Source organism: Dreissena polymorpha, chromosome 5, assembly GCF_020536995.1.
Source record: "Dreissena polymorpha isolate Duluth1 chromosome 5, UMN_Dpol_1.0, whole genome shotgun sequence".
Classification (NCBI taxonomy): domain Eukaryota; kingdom Metazoa; phylum Mollusca; class Bivalvia; order Myida; family Dreissenidae; genus Dreissena; species Dreissena polymorpha.
Genome location: NC_068359.1, coordinates 70,335,518 through 70,358,517, shown reverse-complemented (window position 1 = coordinate 70,358,517; position 23,000 = coordinate 70,335,518). Strand labels below are relative to the sequence as shown.

The 23,000-nt window shown below is 35.2% G+C and overlaps 1 protein-coding gene across 3 annotated transcripts in view; it reads right to left on the bottom strand.

Moving 5' to 3' along the window:
* LOC127881503 (forkhead box protein J3-like) overlaps positions 1-18,097 on the bottom strand; it is a 29,371-nt gene extending 11,274 nt beyond the window's left edge. For 2 of the 3 annotated variants that reach the window (XM_052429412.1, XM_052429413.1), the window contains exons 1-6: positions 17,307-18,094; positions 14,134-14,208; positions 12,689-12,766; positions 9,513-9,620; positions 8,281-8,395; positions 2,646-2,690 (exon numbers count right to left, since the gene is read on the bottom strand). In XM_052429412.1, coding sequence (XP_052285372.1) covers positions 2,646-2,690; positions 8,281-8,395; positions 9,513-9,620; positions 12,689-12,766; positions 14,134-14,208; positions 17,307-17,642 — 757 coding nt within the window. In that variant the 5' untranslated portion in view covers positions 17,643-18,094. Of the gene's footprint in view, positions 1-2,645; positions 2,691-8,280; positions 8,396-9,512; positions 9,621-12,688; positions 12,767-14,133; positions 14,209-17,306 lie in introns of all 3 variants that reach the window. The other variant, XM_052429414.1, reaches the window with a different exon arrangement.
* Between the last annotated feature and the right edge of the window lie 4,903 nt (positions 18,098-23,000).

Here is a 23,000-nt window from a genome sequence, read left to right as displayed (position 1 = left end):
ATGTATGCATTAGCATCGTTATGCAATCTCAAAACACGCTATTTACCTACCTTATTCAATTATGTGTTATATCCATATGTTATTCATTGGTATAACACAAAACATTATTCCTTGTGAGTATTTTCAAATGCATATAATTAAATTTGTAATCCAAAGAACATTGCCGAGTTGTATTGTTCAAGAAAGCATGCACAAATTAGACCCATGTACAAAATGACGTCATTCTCATGAAAAGCATGGAAAGCATGGGTTTTAATAGTAGTGCATTTTGACAAACTGAGGGATCTTTACCTCTAAATTAAAAGCAAGTAGTTAACACTGTATCTAACGCACACAGATTGTTGAGATAGGTCAGTATTGACTTGTGACATTTACAGTTATAATTGTGTACACCTTCATGTGTGCACTGGTGCGTTTCGGCAGTTAAAAGCAAATTCAATACAGAATGGTAACACCCAAAATGACCTGTGATGTTTAACAAGAGGGGCTATTGTTTATCGCAGTACACAGGTGTTAAAGTGATGTAACATGTAAGCAAACAATCTGGTCAAAACTGGATTATGAATGTTGGATTAAAGTTGGTGAAAAAAAGGGAAAAATACTAGCTTGAAACGGATTTTAATTCATCAAATTCTCAGATTAAAACATTTTATTTGGGGATTATGCTCGTCAGATTTTTGGGAGCCATAGCCGATTCGCGATATATTGGACAACGCGATATAACGCACCGTGATATATTGGAGTTGCAGTGTATTAGGTGTACACCTGAAACAGACAACCAATAGGTGCACAACTGAAACAGAGGGCTAATAGGTGTACACCTGAAATAGAGGGCTAATAGGTGTACACCTGAAATAGAGGGCCAATAGGTGTACACCTGAAATAGAGGGCCAATAGGTGTACACGTGAAATAGAGGGCCAACAGGTGCACACCTGAAACAGAGGGCTAATAGGTGTACACCTGAAACAGAGGACTAATATGTGTACAACTGAAATAGAGGGCCAATAGGTGCACACCTGAAATAGAGGGCCAATAGGTGTCCACCTTAAACAGAGGGCTAATAGGTGTACACCTGAAATAGAAGCCAATAGGTGTACACCTGAAATAGAGGGCCATTAGGTGTACACCTGATATAGAGGGCCAATAGGTGTACACCTGAAACAGAGGGCTAATATGTGTACAACTGAAATAGAGGGCCAATAGGTGCACACCTGAAATAGAGGGCCAATAGGTGTCCACCTGAAACAGAGGGCTAATAGGTGTACACCTGAAATAGAGGCCAATATGTGTAAACCTGAAATAGAGGGCTACTAGGTGCACACCTGAAATAGAGGGCAGAAAGGTGTCATTAGGATAGAAGCATACTTTGTATTTGAGCTAATAGACGCACTGCAGGATTTTATTTTGTTCAGGATTTGCTGCAAATAATTGACTGCACTATGACAAACATAAATTACTAAACACATTTATACTACTGTTCATGAAAAATGTCAAATGTCAGCATTTCAAGACAATTAAGAGTTGCGGAGAAGTGTTTATTGACACATTATTTAAAAAAAACCACAAATTGCTTTTATTTCCATCATCTTATACACTCGTCTTGTGTCCATTTGTTGTTTAACAAGGAGTCACCTGCATGGCATGATTATTTACATATATATGGTGTCAGATCAGGTATTCTTGATCACTACAAATTCAATAAAGAATTCTTTCTTAAACATCAACTTAAAAAAATACCATACCTAAGAAGAAGAGTTTCATATAAGCCAATGCCAATTCCAAACCTTTTGTAGTAGGCATACAATGAATAAATTGTAATTATTTTAGGATGCTGGGAAATAGAAACAAATACAAATCTGATATAACTTAGTAAATTTATTGGAGCATAATGCTCCTTTAAAACATTCACATTGAAAGTGGAGAAATCCGGACACAAGCAGTTTCAGGCAACCAGGTGGACGGCATGGATGTTTGTTTTCCCCCCAGTAATGAGAATGCGCTATTCAGTTGCTCCAATACAACTTTTACACGCTAATTCCTCCAATCCAGCCCTCCAAGCTAATTCCTCCAATCCAGTCCAATTCCTCCATTATAAAAATATATTTATTAAGCAACCATTTAATAACAAATCTGAAACATACCAAAAGGCCTAAAAACGGGTTCCGCGAGTGATACACTGATAGACATTCCTAGTCTGTTCTGGACATCACTCTCCCCTATACCAATATTTTTAAAAATCCGATAGAATTGTTATCTTGTGAAAAGTGGGTTGTTCGGATTTTGTAAGATGACCCAGAGAAACCACCAGTCCCTGTTTAATCGCGTTTGACCCTCCAGGCCAGTGGTCCCTATGAGATCTTAGTTCTAGTTCTGAAGTCCAACTCGATGCCTGGTTCCCAGCTTAAACAGTATCCTGGCAACGTGTCAAACAATAGAGGCCTAGAATATCAATAACAAAGTCAACACTTGAATTATACACATAGCAGTAATACCACCAAGCCGTGTAGTAGGCATACAATGAATAAATTGTACGAATCATTATTTCTTAAATATATTTTGATTTACAAAATGAATAAATGTAGCCAATCATTCTATGAAAAATCTGAAAAATTGGCCATTGGATTCAGTTATTACTAGCTCTCACCTTGGGATGTGCCAGTGATGGTAACAGGTAAGGTCATGGTACCAACTAAAATATAAATATTATCCTGAGCACACACACATCAGGTGAAATGGATTCATCCATACCCTATATGAGGGGCATTCTGTGAAAACTGGGCATAATACATGTGATTTAAGTGTCATCCCAGATAAGCCTGTGCAGTCAACATGAGCTAGTTAGGGACAACACTTTCCCCTTTTATAGAACTTTTTGTTTATAGGAAGTCTCTTTTAAACTAAAATAAAGTCTAGGAGGAAAGTATTGTCCATGATTTGCCTGTGTGCACAGGCTAATCTGGGATGACACTTTTTATGCACATGGATTAAGACCAGTTTTTTCCAGTTTCAGGCTTATATCAACCATGTCATTCATGACAACAATTCATAGGAAAACACAGTGTGAGGGAACTCAATTGCTTGAGGACACAATAATATGTTCTGAACCTGATTCTAATAAGTTTTAAAGTCTGTTTAACCAAGATTAGACTCAGCGCACTATTTTCATATTGCAATAAAATTTGAACATTTAAATTTTTTACAGGTCTATATACATATTTATTGCAAAAATTGTTTGTGCGATAATCACAATAATTAAAGTACATTTTGTATTGCGTTGTTACATAACTTTTATTTTATTACGTTCCTTGATGAAATAAAAAGAGTTCTGTAGCTTGTCATTATCCCTTTCCCTCTCAGATAACAATTTTGACATGTCTGTAGCCCCTTTAATATTCAAATTTAATTTCAGACCTTTCTTAATAGATTCAAGTTTTTAACCCTTTGAGCGCTGGAACCGGATTTTGAAGGCGTTTGCAAACAGTTTGGATCCAGATGAGACGCCACAGCACATGGCGTCTCATCAGGATCCAAACTGTTTGCTATTCTGATAGTATTATTTGACAAAAATTGAAAGAAAATGCTAATTTTAGAAATTCAGCAGACGACATTTTAGCAGACGACAAATTTACCTGCATGCAAAGGGTTAAAACATCATTGTCCAATCCTAAGGTACTGATGAGCAGCAAACAGCATAAAAACCTGAACAGACTCTGAGCTACTATGTAGTCCTGGTGTTAGTCTGATTTGACTTTGCTTCTGAGCCAGACAGCATAAAATGAAATACATTTACAAAACTACAACTGTTAACCCTTTGCATGCTGGGAAATTTGTCGTCTGCTAAAATGTTGTCTGCTAAATTTCTTAAAATTAGCATTTTCTTCGATTTTTTTCAAAGAATACTATCAGAATAGCAAACAGTTTGGATCCTGATGAGACGCCACGTTCTGTGGCGTCTCATCTGGATCCAAACTGTTTGCACAGGCCTTCAAAATTCGGTTCCGGCACTGAAAGAGTTAACAATTAATTGATGAATACCATCTCAAACATAGATAAACTGACCAACAAGCTTTTTCAGGCTGAGTGAAGATACATTATGAATAACAAACTGTAACCAGTCTCCATGAATTGTATACAGCATGATTATGTGAAGCTGCAAAGTCACAACCAAATAAAAAACTGTGAACTATACCGGGTACACACATTTCTGCATTTTTTAATCACAAATTTACAGATGCACACATTAATTGTATCAATTAATAATTAGGTAAATAAATAAATAACACGTTTAACATACATGTACTAAATATTAATGTAAATATTTATGGTACAAATAAATAATAAATACATACAGGAAAATAAAAATAAATGAAAAATTCAATAAACAAACATATCCATGAAACAGGCACAAGCTCAAAAAACATTAAGAACTGACGAAATTTACTGAGGTTTTACTGATGGAGTTTTAGAAGTTCACATTCGTTGGGATGCATTTCATGAACATGCATTTCCAGGGTACAGGATCACGTGACTTCGTGGGTTTCACAAGTAAACAGTAAAAGATGTAAACACACCAGTAAGTCGTTTTTTTCTAAACAACTTTCTAAACTATTTTTCTTAAGAATTAGTGCTTAAAAGACAGTTTTCTATGCTGCTTATGGCCATGTGAAATACATCTGAATTACTTATTTAATAAGCCCATGTTCTTTTCCAAACATTGGATGTGTACAGAAATTCATGTACACAGTTATGCTGCACGCAACGATTGCAGATGTATCCAAAGATTTATTCTTAAATGTTAAGATGTCCAAACAAACTGCAATAAAAACAAAAATCTTGTTTCACTATTTAGGATTTTGCAAATGTATTTCAATAACTTGAGATATTTGCAAAAATTAAGTTCTTAAAAGTGTGTATTCATTCTGTCCAATCTGTGTGCAAGCCCCTGTGAACGTGTTGATCCTGCACCCTGATTTTATGCAAGAGGATATAAAAGGAGGCATGCAGTAAGAGAAAGTGAGTAGCACTGGGTGATGATACACTCTAAAACTGATCTGGCACAGTAGGGTAGCAAATAGGCCCAAACACAAGCCTCTTTTGAGCTTAATGTTAATGTTATAAAAATGTTACTTAATTCTTGCTCATTAAATGCAATAACCTGTTTTATAATGCTTAAAACAATAAGCATTGTTTGCTTTTAAGTCATAATTTTTATTTAATGCAGAGATTTCCAAATCATGTATAATCCTTAAAAATAACTTGCGCTTTAGATTTTGCTTTTTTGAATGTTAATGTTAGTCTGTATATTAAAGTGCCAGATCAATTTGTTTGGTCTTCACACATAAATATGTAAGGTTCATTACACAAAATTCCATGTTTCACATTTCAGTTTATTTTGATTTCCCACAATATGCTATTTTTCTCCTGTGTCAAAATGACTTTGATTGTAAAATTTCATAAGAATTTACAGTCATAATTAAAATTTAAGTGTATTATTTCAGCCTGTTTTCTTAAGTGTTGAAACAAACACTTTGGTGGTGTGAAGAAGACTCAGCAGTAACGACTCTATTAGGGATGTGGTGCAGATTTGTGCCTCAATTTAAAGTCTGGTGATTTGTTAGTTTAGCAGATGTAGTGGTGCTTGTAATAAAGATTTGTCATCAAAGAAAGTGATCACCATCTTGATGATTATGATGCAGTATTTTGGGATTTGGACCATGTCCCCTTGCATTAAGAAAAATCGTGGTGTTTTGAATAAAAATTGCAAAATTAGTGTTGTTGTTGTTTTGCTAAAAAATGTGTTTTCTATATTATATTAACTTAGGTTTAACTTAAAGAGCTGGATCGGAAATGAACTTAATGTTGATATCTAAAAAAATAACTTCTTTGTTTCGGAATTTTTAGGTCACATTTGGGAACAAGATACACTTTTTTCCACTGGAAATGTGGCCGTTTACAGGCTCTCAATGGTAACGAAAAAAACACTGTGATGTTGATGATGACTTAAAGGGGTGTTGCAGCAGTTTATTTAACTGAGGATATATGTATAGCAACACCGATGATGCTATTATCACAACCCAATTTTTTGTTATCAGTATCATCAGAAATGACGGAGTTGGTTCATAATACAATTGTCAGTGGTTTGATCCCAGGTAGGGTTAACTTTTTTAAAACTTGTCTCTTTCTTTAATTTCAGTCTTGTTTTATACTGGAGCTCTTTAGTCCTGTTGTTAACATTTATCAATTTAAAGCATTTAATCACAAACTTCAAAACATGCCGAAATCTGTGAACAAGTACATGAAAGTTATTAATAATTAAGGACGAGTTTGATACTGTATGGTCTTATGTTTGTGATTAAATATTGTTTTTTATTAATGTCTTTTGGTAAGCTGCTTTGATCCCAGTTAAGATTGTAAACAGTTTCTAATGTTTATGCATATTTCTAACAATCTATGTACCGGTACTTGGGTTTTGCCTAATTGCTGTATTTTATGAAATTTGACGTAGACGGTAGGGATGGTTAAAATAAAAAATCTCTGTTAAAAGTGCGGTGACCCTCTTTTTTTATTGGTGTTTTATGATGACAATACGTAGATGAACATATTTGAGCCGTTTAGCAGAATTCTATTAGACAGAAAAAAATTAAATTCCATTTATGTGGTTACTATAGTAAAGCAAGAGCACCGCATAACAGGTGCAAACGCTCGGCTGCGAAAGCTTGTCAGAATTTTTTGTTTTTTTTTAGAGGTCACGGTGACCTTGACCTTTGACCTATTGACCCAAAATTGGGTGTGGCGTGTAGAACTCGGCAAGGTGCATCTACATATGAAGTTTCAAAGATGCAGGTGGAAGCACTATGTTGTCAATTTCATAGGTCATTAATTATTTTTACGCAATAAGAGATTTTTCAGCTTTATTGAAAAAGTACATGTAATATAATGGTGAATAAAATCAAAACAAGGCTGGTGACCTTGTTTTTATTTCACTTTTCAAATAGTATTTGTATATATATCTTAAATATAAATTTTTGACAAAATCTATTAGATGGAAAAAAAATCAGCAAAACTGCAGCAACACCCCTTAAAGATGAAACAAGATCATCATCACAAAGAGGATGGTTATAATGGTAAAGCCATTGATTACAAGCAGAGAGAGATGTGAAGTCACTAAGAAAAAATATATGATGATGATGAGGATGATGATGGTGGTGGTGATGATAATAATGAATAATGATTGTAATAAGCAATTTGATGATGGTGAAGAAACCAACAAAAACAATGATAGTTATGGTTTTTAAGACAGTGATGATGATTTGGACAATGAGCCTCATTAAAGGAAAACTGTGCTTAATGCATATTGGATTAGAGACATCTCAGATAGCCTGTGCAATTTGCACAGGCTCATCATGGCCAACACTTTCTGCTTGGATTGAATTTTTCGTTTTAAAGATGGTCACTTGAAAATAAACAAGAAACCGTCGGAGACGGGTGATGCTCCCCAAAGTTTTTTTTTGTCACAATATTGCACTATATATTCAGATAAAAGGAAATGTCTTGAGGGCACAGTAGTTGGGGGGACAAGAATTTTTTATATAAAATTTCAAAGGGCCATAACTCTGTGAAAAATCATCCGACCAGAATCCGCTGATAATATGAACATCTCCTCTTGGTAGTGAAGCTTCCCAATAAGTTTCATTGAATTCCGGTCATTAGTTGCTTCGAAATAGCCCGGATAAGAATTGAACTATATGTACAGTTAATGGTAAATTTCAAAGGGCCATAACTCTGTGAAAAATCATCCGACCAGAACCCGCTGATAATATGCACATCTCCTCTTGGTAGTGAAGCTTCCCATAAAGTTTCATTAAATTCCGGTCATTAGTTGCTGAGAAATAGCCCTGACAAGAATTGCACTATATGTACAGTTAATGGAAAATTTCAAAAGGCCATAACTCTGTGAAAAATCATCCAACCAGAACCCCCTGACAATATGCACATCTCCTCTTGGTAGTGAAGCTTCCCATAATGTTTCATTGAATTCCGGTCATTAGTTGCTGAGAAATAGCCCTGACAAAAATTGTGACCGGACAGACACACGGACGGACGGACAGACGAAGCGGCGACTATATGCTCCCGCCAATTTTTCCCGAACACGTATTTTACAGTATCAAAGCCAAGCACTTTGAAGGCCGAAGAGGTAGAAACAAACTTGTTAATTCATGACTGATGGGATGTCAAACAGAATGAAATGAAACATAGAATGGTTTGTAGAATGACCTTACCTGTGGGATTTTCGAGCATTTTATACAAACTCCTAAAGGACGCACTAAGGTCCTGTTCTAAGTGGGAATTGTTCTCAATGAACGAACCTTGACCACCTGTCACAGCTTGATGATTCTGAAATATGGAAGAACTTGCATGTATGCATAATATTGGGAATGAGTCCCTTTGGATCAGGAAAAATTCTTTGTTATGACTAAAATTGGCAAATTATATGACTAAAATTGGCAAATTATTTTTTTTTTAGCTAACAAATACTTTAAAATTGATTTATTTTCAAAATTTCGAAACCTTCTTTTGGGAATTATGAGGGCCCATTTATGAAAAATATACACTTTTTTCCATAAAAAAAACGTGAAAAGAGACCTTGACATTTTACCAAGGGGACTTTGTGCAGTGTTTTTCCACCCTTTTGGGAATGGGGCCGGGTCCATTTGGATTGGGAAAAATCGTGGCGTTTTGAATAAAATTGGGAAATTAGTGTTGTTGTTTTGCTAAAAAATGCTTCAAAATTGAGGATAGAAGAGTGTCCAGTATTATATTTTATAAAACTGTTTTTTATAGCAGTAAATGCATTTTTTTGTGGGACTTATTAGGCAATGAGCGTAATAATTTGGTCATGTTCCGGAAGTGATTCAAGTGAATAAAGTGAATTAAGGATAAATAACTGGAGATAAGCTGGAGATATAGACGTAAAGACCTGGGCCTTCCGTGTATACCTAGAGCAGAGACAAGCAGCATACATTAACAAAACAAGAGATGTGTTTGTCAGAAACACAATGCCCCCTATTGCACCGCTTTGAAATAAAATAATTTTATTTTTTTTTACTTTTGACATTGAAGGATGACCTTGACCTTGAACTTCCAACACTCAAAATGTGCAGCTTCACGAGAACGCTGTGTTTAAGTTTTTCTTTTTTTCTTTGACCTTGAAGGATGACCTTGACCTTGAACTTCCACCACTCAAAATGTGCAGCTTCATGAGATACACATGCATGCCAAATATCAAGTTTCTATCTTCAATAATGCAAAAGTTATGGCCAACGTTAAAGTTTTTTTCTGGACGGACGGACAGACTGACATACACACTGACATACTGACTGACGGATAGTTAAACTGCTATATGCCACCCTACCGGGGGGCATAAAAATAAGGTGAGCAATTAACGAAGATTTAGGTAAACTCGAGTTACAAAATGAGATTTTACATTTAAACTGTCTGTTAGCAGGACTACCTGTGACGATGGTGCAGGCATTTGTTGTGTGGAATTACTGGTGGAGGACGTAGGGGACCCCATACTGGAGTTACTGTGTTCAGACATCGGACTGTACTCGGACGGCACCTGAAACACACAAACACAAACAATGTTAAACAAACAAAATCAATAACAGTGGAAAGTGTTGTCCATGATAAGTCCGTGAGCACTGCACAGGCCTATCTGGTAAACCTTTACCATACATGCATAAAGCCCCATTTATTTAAGTCATATTCTGGGAAAACTGAGCTTAATGCATGTGCATAGTGTTGTCACTGATTTGCCTGTAAAGTGTGCGCAGGCTAATCAGGCATGCAGTTTAAGAAGAAAGTGTTGTCTCTGATAAGCCTGTGTGGAGTGCACAGGCTAATCTGGGACGATACTTTACCTACATGCACTTAGCAAGAACAAGGCAAACATAATGTATTTTGTGTGTTATATAAATATTAATAAATGTATTTTCTTGAAAAAAACAAACACATTTGAAATAATATAAAATAATTAAAATATCAACATAAGAAAAATAAACAAGATAGCCCTTCAATGAATTTGGACCTGCAATGGTGGAAAGGAGCAAAGTCTACTGCACCTCTTCTGGCTTTTTAAAGGCTTTAGAACAAAAAAGAGTATTTTCAACGCTATGTTAGAAATATACTTAGATCTTGTAACTTTTGTTGTTACTTATCTTTTAACCTACATGACAGTTTTGAACTTTTCTAAGATATAACTGTGACAAAATATCTTGAGAAAGTTTTATGGAGATACAGAATAAAAATAAGGCCACAAGTATTTTCACTAGAATTTTGGCCCCACATTATTTTGTTTAAGTTATCAGTAAACTTAAGTTTAATTTTTTAGGAGAACTGTGACAATCAAGTTTTGAATCACAATTTGCCTCCCATTTGAAGATGCCAGAGGCATAAACAATATTATGTTCACGTGATAGTTGTTTTTTATTTTAAACAAAACATTTGTAATAATACAGTGCATGATTTTTCATTTCAATTTTCAACATGCTAATAAAAAAAACAGCTGAAAATACACTTATCATAATTTCATGTATCTCTATAATTGTAATTCTTTATCTTGTTGGAACTTGCAAGGCAAACAGGCAAACCTTCCCTTTAAAAGTGTCATGTTCAACCCAACTGCAACCTACAACAATCAGATCAACAAAGGCACAGCGAAGGTATCGTCATTTTTAGTGTTTGAATGACCCAAGTTTATTATGCCAGATTATTCACACAGATTACTCCTCTGTAAACTACCCCCTACCCTTGCTTTAAAATATTTGCATTAGTGATCAAATTATTTGATGAACAACATCAAATAAACATTAATGGCCAATATATTATTAGCTCTGAATGGCAGATTTTTAAGATCGCTAATTTTTTGAAGTCTTCATAATTTATTTTTTATGGGATTGTGTAATCCTGGCGACATTTTGAGTGAGATATGCTGACATGTAGAAACATGTGAGGTTACAAACAACTACTACCAAGGTCATAAGGTGTGGGAGGTTCTATAAATAGAATTGATCTCATTTAAAGAAGTTTAATTCCCATATTGCACAATACTGACATAACATTACTACAATCATAGTTCAATGGGTTCAATAGGGCACAATACACTAATCTGTTATAATAATTACTATACAACAATTGTATAACTTAAATATTTTTCCAAAGGATGAAAGGTATTAAAAGTCTGCTTAAAGCTTAAAACAAAAAATACAGTTGCAGATACCAACAATTCAACTTCTTTAAATGTAAAATCCTAAAATATCTTTAAAAAAGGCAATTTCACTGTCAAATGTTAGAGGGCATCATTAAGCCATAGGCTTTTAATGTAATTAAGCTAAAATAAATAGCTTTAAAAATATTTGAGTCCATGAGAAATAATTTAGCTCCTTTCTAGTTTTTCCTCTAAACCTCCAAAAGAAACAACACAATTTTTTTTAAAGACTTATGATATTTATAAGAATTTCTTTGTATTTTAACCCATGGCAAGAGCATAGACTACGCTTTAAAACAGTGATTTCAAGAAAAGTTATTCCCTGGAATTATAAACCCTAATACTAACTTTAGTCTTTGATTTTTTTGTTATGACAAGTCTTAAATACTGGTGCAACTTTGATCTTTTGATGGAGCATTTTCAACAGTTTTTATTCAAGAGATATTTTGTTGCCTGTTATAAATAACTGAAATCATCAAGTGAGGTACATGTAGCTTACTAGTATTACTTTTGACTTTGATTTCTTGAGATATGTGTCAAGAGAAATACTAAAATGTTCTTTTTTAAATGTACATGTATACCAATATCTTTTGGAGATTTAAATTGGCAGAATTGGTTATTTTAAAGTTTAATATATATTATTGAAAAACATGAACGATTGCACGTACCTTTCCATGCTAAACTAAAACTTTACAGCGCAGAAAGACTGTTGAGAAAAGGCTTCTCAAAAAGGACATTTAATCAAGATCAATCAAGATCAATCAAGATCAATCAAGATCAATCAAGATCAAACGATTGTTAAGTTCCTTATTTTCAACAAACTGATAAGATATATAGGTGCATATGAAAGTCACTTTTTATGTACATAACAGTCTACAAGTAGACTAAAATTGAACTGTTAGGAATAAAACAAAGGAGCATAATAATTGTTAGTGCTTTGAAGGCTAAAAGTAAACAAGAGCATGATTACAAAAACTTAACTTAAAACTGAGGCATAAATTAGTCAAACAATGTCTTAGTTTCCTCTTGGAGCCCTAATTATATTACCCTGAACTGCTTTTCCAGCTAAGGACAAGTAACTCAGTAACTCTCAGCAAGTAACTGTGTGGATAACCAGGCATGATACATGTTTTGCATATCTACATTTGAGTCGTGTTCTGAGAAAACTGGGCATAATGCATCTGCGTAAAGTGTTGTCCCAGATTAGCCTGTGCAGTCCGCAAAATTCCTTAAAAGCGGAAAGTGATGTCCCTGATTAGCATGAACCAAATGTAAAGGCTAATGTGGGAAAACACTTTACACACATACACTTAGCCTTTTGTCCCAGAACAAGGCTGAATTGGTATGCCAATAACACTACTAAATCCTGTTGTCTCAAGTCAACAAAGATCCACACAAATCCAACCAGGAGATCACAGTACCTCATATTTCCGTTTGCGGGCCTGTCGCATGGGCAAGGGTTCCTCCTGTGGATTGCTGTCTATTGCCCAATAAGAGCCCTGAAAGGACAATGAATGCATTTTTAAATCCTAAGAAACTGATGAGAAGCAAATACCATATTACCACAACAGACAGCCAGTTACTCATAGGCTGTCCTGGATTTATACCCGTTGCACATCAACGTTTTCACTTTACTTTTGAACAGAAAAGGTCCTCACAAAAAACATGGTTCCTTTTTAATTTCCCCTACTGCAACTGTAATATGGTAAAATAAAACAAGAGCAGTGAATAGCCGATGACAACGCACGGCTGCGGGTGCAGTTTTAAATTAATGAAAGCTTGTCAGAAGAATTTAAGAATTTTTTAATTTTTTTAGAGGTCACAGTGACCTTGACCTTTGACATAGTGACCCAAAAAAGGGTGTGGTGTGTAGAACTCATCAAGGTGCAGCTACATATGAATTTTCAAAGTTGTAGGTGGAAGCACTTTGATTTAGAGCCAATGTTAAGGTTTTAGCACGATGCCAGACGGCGGACAACGAGCTGGCTATGACAATACGTCGGGTTTTCTCCGAAAACAGCCGAGCTAAAAATTAAAATCTTTTTATTATTTCTGCAAATTTCAGTAAATGGTAAGTGATTACTCAATAGACTATTTTTTTAACCCTTAACCACAAGGTGTTTCCATACTATAATTTAATAATAAATTATAATTTCTTATAATTTAACTAATAATTTAACTGCAGGGGTTGTTTGTTTTGCATGTGTTTCCGGATGACTGTTTCAAATAAGTAAGCCCTTTAAATGGAGCATATTTTCTACTATCAAGAGTATATAAAAATTCCCTAAATTATTTAAGACACATTATAAAACAATACATTTTCAGTTTCACAATGCCGCAGGCTTTTTAAGAAACCTTTCTTGAAATCATACTTGAACTAATATAAGCCACATTTGTTAGGAAATAGAACATTAAAATTATTTTAAATAATGTAACTTGTAAGTGTTGCAATAAACATTGGATTTTAGTTAACGAATTTTATAAAATCAAAATTTTTATATTTGTATTTCTTTCAGAGCTACTGTTCTATGTAAGATGTTATTTTAATAGTAGATTGGAAAGATGGCCATGCAATTTCTTCCATAAAGGAATACATGAACCACAACGAATATTATAGTATCATTGATTTATCTGTGCTAAAGTGCAAAATAAAAATCTTTTTTTTGTTTTAAATGTATTACAATTACAATATCTGTTCTTAAAAAGCGGGCCTAATGGGTTTTTTTATGTTTGAGGACAAATTTTTCCATGAACATTTTCACATTTAGGACAGCTGTCCTATAAACTTGGCCTAAATCTTAATCTCTGCCATTACAGACGCTTGTGGACAAAGCTTAAATGACAGAACAAAACATGTGAAAATTACCTTTCCAGGATCTTCTTTTGATCTCGCCACTTTGAGGAAACATTTGTTGAGAGATAAATTATGTCGTATTGAGTTCTGAAAACAGAAAAAAAAAACAAGAAATCAGTATCTCTGGAATAAATTCAATTATTTTCCAAATAGGATAAGGTATGGCCTGCCGGAAAGAGACGTCTACCCTTGCAATCCAGGCTTCCTGAAAAGTCCCCAAAAATGCCTGTCAACTGGACAGGCTGATGGAAAAGTTAGCCTATCCGGACAAAAATTCACCTGACCGAACAGCATGAGTTTATAATTGAATAATTAAGTAAAGTTTAACTCATATTCATTGGAATGTTAACCTGGGTATAAGTACACTTGATAAAGTAAAACAAAACACTTGCGTGTTCTAGTGATTACAGTGTATGATTGACAATAGCTTTAAATTCTAGTCATACTCAAAGGAAAAAAATTGTTTTTTTAGGGATCGGATGCATGTAATAGGCTATTTTATCAGATTTATGTCTTGGGACAAGAAGGCCTCACATCAAAATGCTTAATTTACCAAGATTTTCAGAGGATTGAAAATGCTTAATTTACGAAGACTTTCAGGGGATTGAAAAGAATCGTGTTTAACTCACATGTTTAACTCGCAGATTTCAACAAGTCTCTGCTCATGTGCATTCTTGGTTCCGAAGTAAACTGTGATGTTTTCATAATCCCGTTGAAATGTTTACAGTTTCGCTTCATATTGATTGTTTTGATATGGCACGGTAATATGTCAGACCAATGAAATTGACATTGTCGAAAAAAAACAAAGGGAGAGCACTCTTAAGAACTAGTGACGCGTTAGTGTTCTTAATGACAAAAAGGCAAGAAATTCACGACAATAGTGATTTTAATGGGGGAGTTTTCGTTCCTTTGGCAAATATTTGACTTTTCATCAGTAACTTTGCCGGACCGTAAAGAATTTCCCGGACAAGACCGGCAGTCCGGCCTTTTCAGGAAGCCTGGCAATCATATTGATTACTGTTCTTACAGATATTCTGATGACTTAAAAAAAATGATTGGAAAACTGGTGTAGGTCACAACAGTGCTGTGGATATGGTGCTGGCCATGCGATTGTCGGCTCGGGTACTACTTACATGTATCCCGGGTACTCTTTAGTTTACTAACATGTACCCCGGGTACGGTAAATATACTCAAACGTACCCGGGAATAATTGACGTTCAATCGGTTGTTGTCGGCTTTAAAAAAAAATTATGTCACATTTATGTCATATTAACGAAACTCATACTAAAAACCATGTTGATCAAGTTTTTTTTAAAGAGAAGTTAGTTTAAGATAAGCAATATCGTTTTACGGAAATCGGTAGCGCGTTTTACGACAACGGATTGGGGGCGGGAATACAACTCGGGTACAGTCTAATATCTACCTGGTACGTTTAAGTATATTTACTGTACCCAGGGTTCATGTAAGTAGTACCTGAGCCGACAAATGATCAATCGAGCGTTTATAATGACTGGTATAAATCAGGGAACCATACAAACAAATTTGTTTAAGTCCATGTATAAATATAACACTTAAGTTTTATTATGCCATTGCCTAAACTTGGTCTGCAAAGTACAAACATAACTGATGACTGTCTTGCTTAGAAAAGTTTGATTGTTTGATATTTGTGTTGTTTTTGATCATATAACAGAATAAGGCGGCAGTTTTCAACAAGCCAAAATACCTTTGTCAGCCCACAAACATAAGTTAGACACAACTGATAAGTGTTCTTCTTGAGTATGGAAAATATAATAAAAAGTACTCCAGAGTGTTGACAGGTACCTTTCAGGGTATTTTCCTTTCCCAGGATATATTGTAGTATACTTAAGAGTACCCAGAATACTTTTAAGTAGTAGTAACTTAGCCAACAACGATCAATTGAACCATACAGGCTGTCGGAAACGACGCCAAACTGTTTTTTTTCTTCATCTAATAATTCTGTAAATGTGTGACCTGGGAATGAATCAGTCTCAGGAACGTTAACAAAAAGGTCATTACTAATGCCCTCATATGGAAAGAAAAGAGGTGACTATATGGTTGAAGAACTTGTCCCGCTGTCCCGGAAATCTGTCAAATGTCCCGGAATTTACAAAATCCATATATACATGTACCTTATCTTAGGCTTAACTGCAACTCAAATCTGTGTATATCTGCAGCGTCTCCATGACAATGCCTACCCGAATAGGCAGACTACGCCACGTGTCAAAATCGATCAATTAACAGGGGTCCTGTTATCATATCGATTGCCTCACGTTCGCGGTCAAACCGAAAAGGCGGCATTGTTTAATGTGGTTGTTAATTGACTTTAATCTACTACGTCAATATTTCCCGCTGCGTAAGGGAAAAAGGATAGTTGTTCACACATCTGAAGTCCAACATCGCTAAGTAAAAAATTAAAAGCATTTTATGTTCGCAAGTTTAACCGACAAAGAAGAAAAAGTAAGCATATAAAAACGTCATCCTCACTAGGTTTATTATTGTCTTGTTCTAAACCCCCAATAAACATAATGTTAAAAATAATAAGTGAATTTGAATTGCGTTCGCCATGTCAAAACGCCCAGCAGATTCAACAACTACGCATTACACACCGGTCTTAAAAACAATAACGCAGTGACGTCACCATCTATGTTTAGAACGCTTACACTGAAAACACGTGGCTTGTAACTAGTAACGGAAGTAGTAATGTTTAATTTGACGTTAATAGATCAAGTGTATTTTGGATAGGCTTTTGAACTTTTGCAATGAACGATGCGAAACAAAAAAAAACGTACCAAAAATGCATATGTCTATAAATATCGCTACATTTTATACATGTCCCGGAAAATCGGCAAAAGTCCCGGACAATTTAACTCAATGTCCCGGAATTGGTCTGAAAAATTATGGCATGTATGCTATATGGTGAAACATTACCATGATTCTTTTTCAGGAATGGTATCACAAAACGTTCTCCGGCTATGAACTGTCATTTTCATGTTTTTGACAGTTATAATGAGATGATAAATCTTCGAAATCCAGCGATTTTCATTACGTCTAAAATATATTTCATGAAAAACAAGTACCAGATTAATAAAAAATGTCCCAAAATAATGTTGGGTACGTAACGATTGTGCACGAACATATACATTACGTTAATCCCACACGCCTACCTTCCAGCCGTTTCCAGCGTCTTTATAATATGGAAAATTGTCACAAATCCACTGATAGATTTCACTGAGTGTCATTTTCTTTTTACTTGAACTGTTAATGGCAAATGTTATTAAATTGGCGTAAGAATATGGTGGTTTTCCTTCTCGGTGACTTTTTCCATCGTTTTCATCTAAAGTAGCGTTTGTGTCGAGAGGGGAATGTGGCGCCTTTCTCATGGCAAGATTTCCACCCTGGATCTTCATTCCGTCCTTGCCGATGTGGCCTGCCATCGCTCCCCCGACAGTTAATCGAGGGAGCCAGTCCATAGCAGTAAGCGAACTTTCCAGGTCGGCCATTTTGTTAGTTTACAAAAATCAGAATGGGAAATGACGTCAGGTGAATTTGTACAACTGATTGATGTAATAATGAATCGTATAATTACGTTTTTCAAATATAATTTAAAAAATAAAGAGTTTTTCCATCAAATTTATATATTAACAATGTGTTTGTAGGATTTTGCGGGTAACAAACAATTGGACTATTTTCTTGCGGATGAAGATACCGCAGAACACATTATAGGCTTCATTGCCTCCAGCGTAGACGCTTAGCAACGAAAAATGTCCTAGATATACATTCGAAAGTGTGACGGAAAATAGGCCCTCATTTCGTGCACAAGCAAGTTTTTCGACTAGTATTTAATAAGTGATACGGTTAATATGGGTTATATCCTAACATAAGCGTGGTTTAAAAATGATCTTAAAAACGTGAAGGAATTAATTTTGCGAGTGTTGATCTTAATTGGGTCCTTTTAAAGAAAGAAAACCGGCCTTGTCATTGTTTTAACCCGTATTAAATAATGCAAATTTAATACTGTTACTGGTAATAAAAGAACAGTTATCAATATTAAAAAAGCACTCACGAGTAACTAAACAAGATCTTGTACAAAAGTTAAATTTACAAACTCGTTTCTGCATAATTAAATACGCAAAGTAAAAAATATATAGAAATTTAATCTAATCTTATGGTCGTTCCTAAATTGATTGTCGTAAATGGTATTTAATGCGGTAAAAACTGATGCTGCTTCGTTAAATAAACAACGATTCTATCATTAAAATATATAGAAATTAAATCTAATGTTATCGTTATAAGGTCGTTCCTAAATTGGATTCTCGTAAATGGCAATTGATGCGGTAAAAACTGATGCTGCTTCGTTAAATAAGCAACGATTCTATCATGCATGCAGATTCATGAATACATTAATATGATTTCACTGCAGTCTATAACTGAAAAGTTAACAATAAAATGGTGTACGCTTGCAAAGGTGCTTGTAAAATGTTTATAATATGGATAGATCTCTGAGTAGCCTGACAGCATGCAGTGGTACGTGCATTATCTTTCAATTGATGTTTGGATCTTTGCACTTCAACAATTATGCTATCAAACGTTTTGATTGAGGTAAATGTTTACATGTTTTTGTTAAAAATTGTTCCATCTTTTATAAGGGAAGCAACTCATTCCAAAATAAAGGCGGGAAATTCACTCATTGGCTCCCTTACATATTTATGCCCCCCTTCGAAGAAGAGGGGGTATATTGCTTTGCTCATGTCGGTCGGTCGGTCGATAGGTCGGTCGGTCGGTCCGTCCACCAGGTGGTTTCCGGATGATAACTCAAGAACGCTTGGGGCTAGGATCATGAAACTTCATAGGTACATTGATCATGACTCGCAGATGACCCCTATTGATTTTGAGGTCACTAGGTCAAAGGTCAAGGTCACAGGTGAAGGTCACAGTTACTGGAAATAGGCATTTTAAGGATTTAGCATGGTTCAAACAAGGGAAACAACTACCGTTTATGCATGTTCTTTTTATTACAGCATTTGCCTCCCTTTAATTCATTTAAAATGTCAATTTACTACTACTACAACTACTACTACTACTACTACTACTACTACTACTACTACACCACCACCACCACCACCACCACCCAGGGGTTCTGAAATATGCTGTCCGAGTTGTCCGAGTCGTCAATTTACCCTTCCGGGCAAGCAGTTTTTGAAAGCTGGCTTGTCCGGGGACAAGTAAAATTTCCGTGGTAAAATTTATTTCGAGAACGAAACTTCAATATTTTTCGAAAATAAAAAACGAAGTTTATATAAATAGCTTACGATTAATCTGCGGACTAGCACACTTTTTTAACTGGATGTATGTTATTTTCCGATAATAATTATTTAATGTGGTAAACCAGTCCACAAGTATATATAGCAACAGCCAATCACGCATAAGAAAATAATTTTAATCAGGGACCTATGTCCCTGTTTTAATAGAGAAACCAGCACACATGTGTATAGCAACAGCCAATCACGCATAAGAATTTTAAGATAACACTTTTCGTACATTGCAAATGGCCGCATACATGTTCTAACGACCTGCATTCGATTTTTATATAATAAAACCACTTCAACGTCTAGCCATGACGCAAATCAGACCAATGATAAAATCAGTTCGGCGTCGGAAAAGAAGAGAAAAGCCAAGTATGAATATGATAAACACACGACGCCTTGGCTTAAAACGTTGCCGATGTGTGTAAATGTAAACTTCGTAAGGAGTTTCCTTTATTAGCGGATAATTATATACTTATAATTAACGGAGATTATTTTATTTAAGTGAATTGTCTAGTCATGTTGAGATTATTAAATATCCGAGATGGTATCATGTTAGTCCAACTTGTTGACGCTCTCAAATATTAAGCTACTTTTTATATTGGTAATATTTGGAGTTCCAAAGAATTTAGCCCACATAAAAAGTATCTCTAAATTCTTTGCGTGTCTTATAAATAAGACTAGTATCATGTGTGACTTAAACGTGATCTTATTATATGCACATCTTGCTTGTATTTTTTGTTCAATTTTCTAGTTAACTATGTTTATAATTTAACATAGAAGTTAACAAAAGTGTATGCTTGTATTATTTGCTTAATTAGTAATGACCTTTTCCTTTATCTATCTTAAAAGTACGGACAAGTACTTCTTTGGTACGGACAAGTGAATTTGTGGGTCCAACTTGTCCGTGGACAATTAGACTCTTAAAATATTTCAGAACCCCTGCACCACCGTTCACAGTGACAAAAAACGTATTCACACAATGGCTGCTACTACAACGTATAGCCCATTTTTATGTTTCTGTCCTTCATAAGGTTTCCTATGGGGAGGCGGAAAACTACAACAGGCGAGGCATGGTCAGGGGTGATAACCGCAAAAAAGGGTTAGGGTAAGGGTTAGGGATCGGGTTAGGGTTGGGTTTAGGCTAACCCAAACCCTAACCCGACCCCTAACACTAACCTAAACCCTAACCCTCTAACCCCCCCCTTGCGTAATACCATACCATGCCTCGCCCGTTGTAGTTTTCCGCCTCCCGTTTCCTATGTGACCAAGATATTTAAAATAATCATAACAGAAAAGTAATTATAGGTAACTCAATATTCATCATATTTTTTAATGGTAAGTTTGATTTTGATTTTCAGGTCACTAGGTCAAAGGTCAAGGTCATGGTTACTTGACACAGTAAAATGGTTTCCAGATGATAACTCAAGAAAGCTTATGCCTAGGATCATGACACTTCATAGGTACATTGATCATGACTCGCAGATGACCCCTATTGATTTTCAGGTCACTAGTTTAAAAATCACATGGATCGTGAACTAGATTGCGATGACCCATCAATATGTTAACACGATTTAAGAAACTTTTTTATCATTTGGTTTCTGAACATGACATAAATATATATAAATGTTTCTGAAATAAAACGACCCATATTTCTGACGTTAAACATGTAGATTCTGCCCAGGATACACAATAATCAAGAACCCAAATATAACCTCGAATTATTTAGACTATGGATAGAGTTACAAAAAAACATATTGTCATTAATCACATCAAATGCATTTTATGACGATTTAAAAACCTGAAAAACATCAAGCGTTGCAACGCGTAACGATTGAATAATTTTGAGACTTCCGTTGTTGTCGTTATATTTTTGGATACTACGAGGATTGCTTATACAAAGTATAAAATACACCTCAAATTGAGTTAGCACGGATGGCCGAGTGGTCTAATCGATAGACTTTTACTCCAGGGGTCAGAGGTTCGAGCCCAGTTGAGGGTAACTTTTTTCTTTCTGTAATTTTATTCTTGTTTTTTACTGGAGCTTTTATATAGAATGTTTACATTTATCATTATAAAGCATATAATGACAAACTTCAATACATGCCAAAATCTGTGAAAAGGCCCCTTTAAAGCAAAATAAAAGAATTAAAAGGGAACTTTTCACCATTTGGTAAATTGACAAATTAAAAAAATATTTGTCTCAGATTCGCAAATTTTCTTTGTAGTTATGATGTATAAAATACATATCTCATCGTATGGCAGGTCAGCCAATAAGGTAGTCGTTAAGACTTATCGATAACCTGTTAATCATGTTAATAATCTCTGACATACACACACACCCTCATTGTATGAGCACGGATGGCCGAGTGGTATAAGCGTTAGACTTTTACTCCAGGGGTCAGTGGTTCAAGCCCAGTTTAGCCGGGTTACTTTTTGTTTCTTTCTTTAACTTTACTCTTGTTTTTTACTGGACCTTTTTAGATCCAATCTTTACATTTTCCAATATAAAGCCTTTAATGAAAAACTTCAATTCGTGCCAAAATCTGTGAAAAGGTCCCTTTAAGTAAAACGTGAGGAAATTATTTGTAACAGTTGAAGCGTAAAATGTACGGTCCTGCCCGTGTTACCAACTGCCAAGACTTTTCTTGAAAATGATTCTTATTGTAGAATAAAAGTAAGGCAGTTTTCGAAAGTGCGGAAATGTTTTATTCAAACAAGCAAACATTCCTGTGCGCACAACCAAACGCAAAGCAGTAGGCCATTTAAAAGATATAGATAATTTTCTCAAAAGTTCAAAAGCGAAAGTGAAAGTAAAAGAGACTTACCTGTCCTGTAACACCGTATCGAGGAAAATAAATATATTGACACATACTTATGTCCCTTGTGAAATCATAGTCTATTTTAATCCATAAAATATTGAAATAAACAACAAAATCCATAACCATTTTAGACAATGAACTGATTGGATAGTACCGAATAAGATTATGAAGCAAACATATTACTTTAAAACACTAATGAACCTGAAATGCATTGATATTTTAAGATAATGTTCATTTCCGTGCTAAAACTTTTACCTTGCATCTTCAAACTACCGTGGTTTATAAATGCCACCTGCACTTCCATACACGAGGTCCGATGGTTGTGCGGAACAAACAAATCTGATTGTAATGTGGGTAAACATTACTACATTGAGTTATATGACTATGCTTTCTTGTCTGACTGGAGGCAGATGGCTTGTTTGGCTGGGCTGCCACAGCAATTAAAGTATGAAAGATAATTTGGAATTCAATTTCAATTTGCATTTCAATATTCTCTAGTCACACTGACTGGTGGTGTTACTGATGATGTCTCATACGAATGAGTACGCTTCAAACCACCGCCTAGTTGTAACGGAAACAAGCGCTTGAAATAACAGAAAGTCGGTACCGCACCAAGGGTGCAGTGAGTAACACACGTAGTTCCGTTCAACCATTTGCAGGCCTTTTAGTTTGAGGTAATATAAACATATACAAACATCTTTACAAGACAGCCCTACGGCAATATTTATTGATG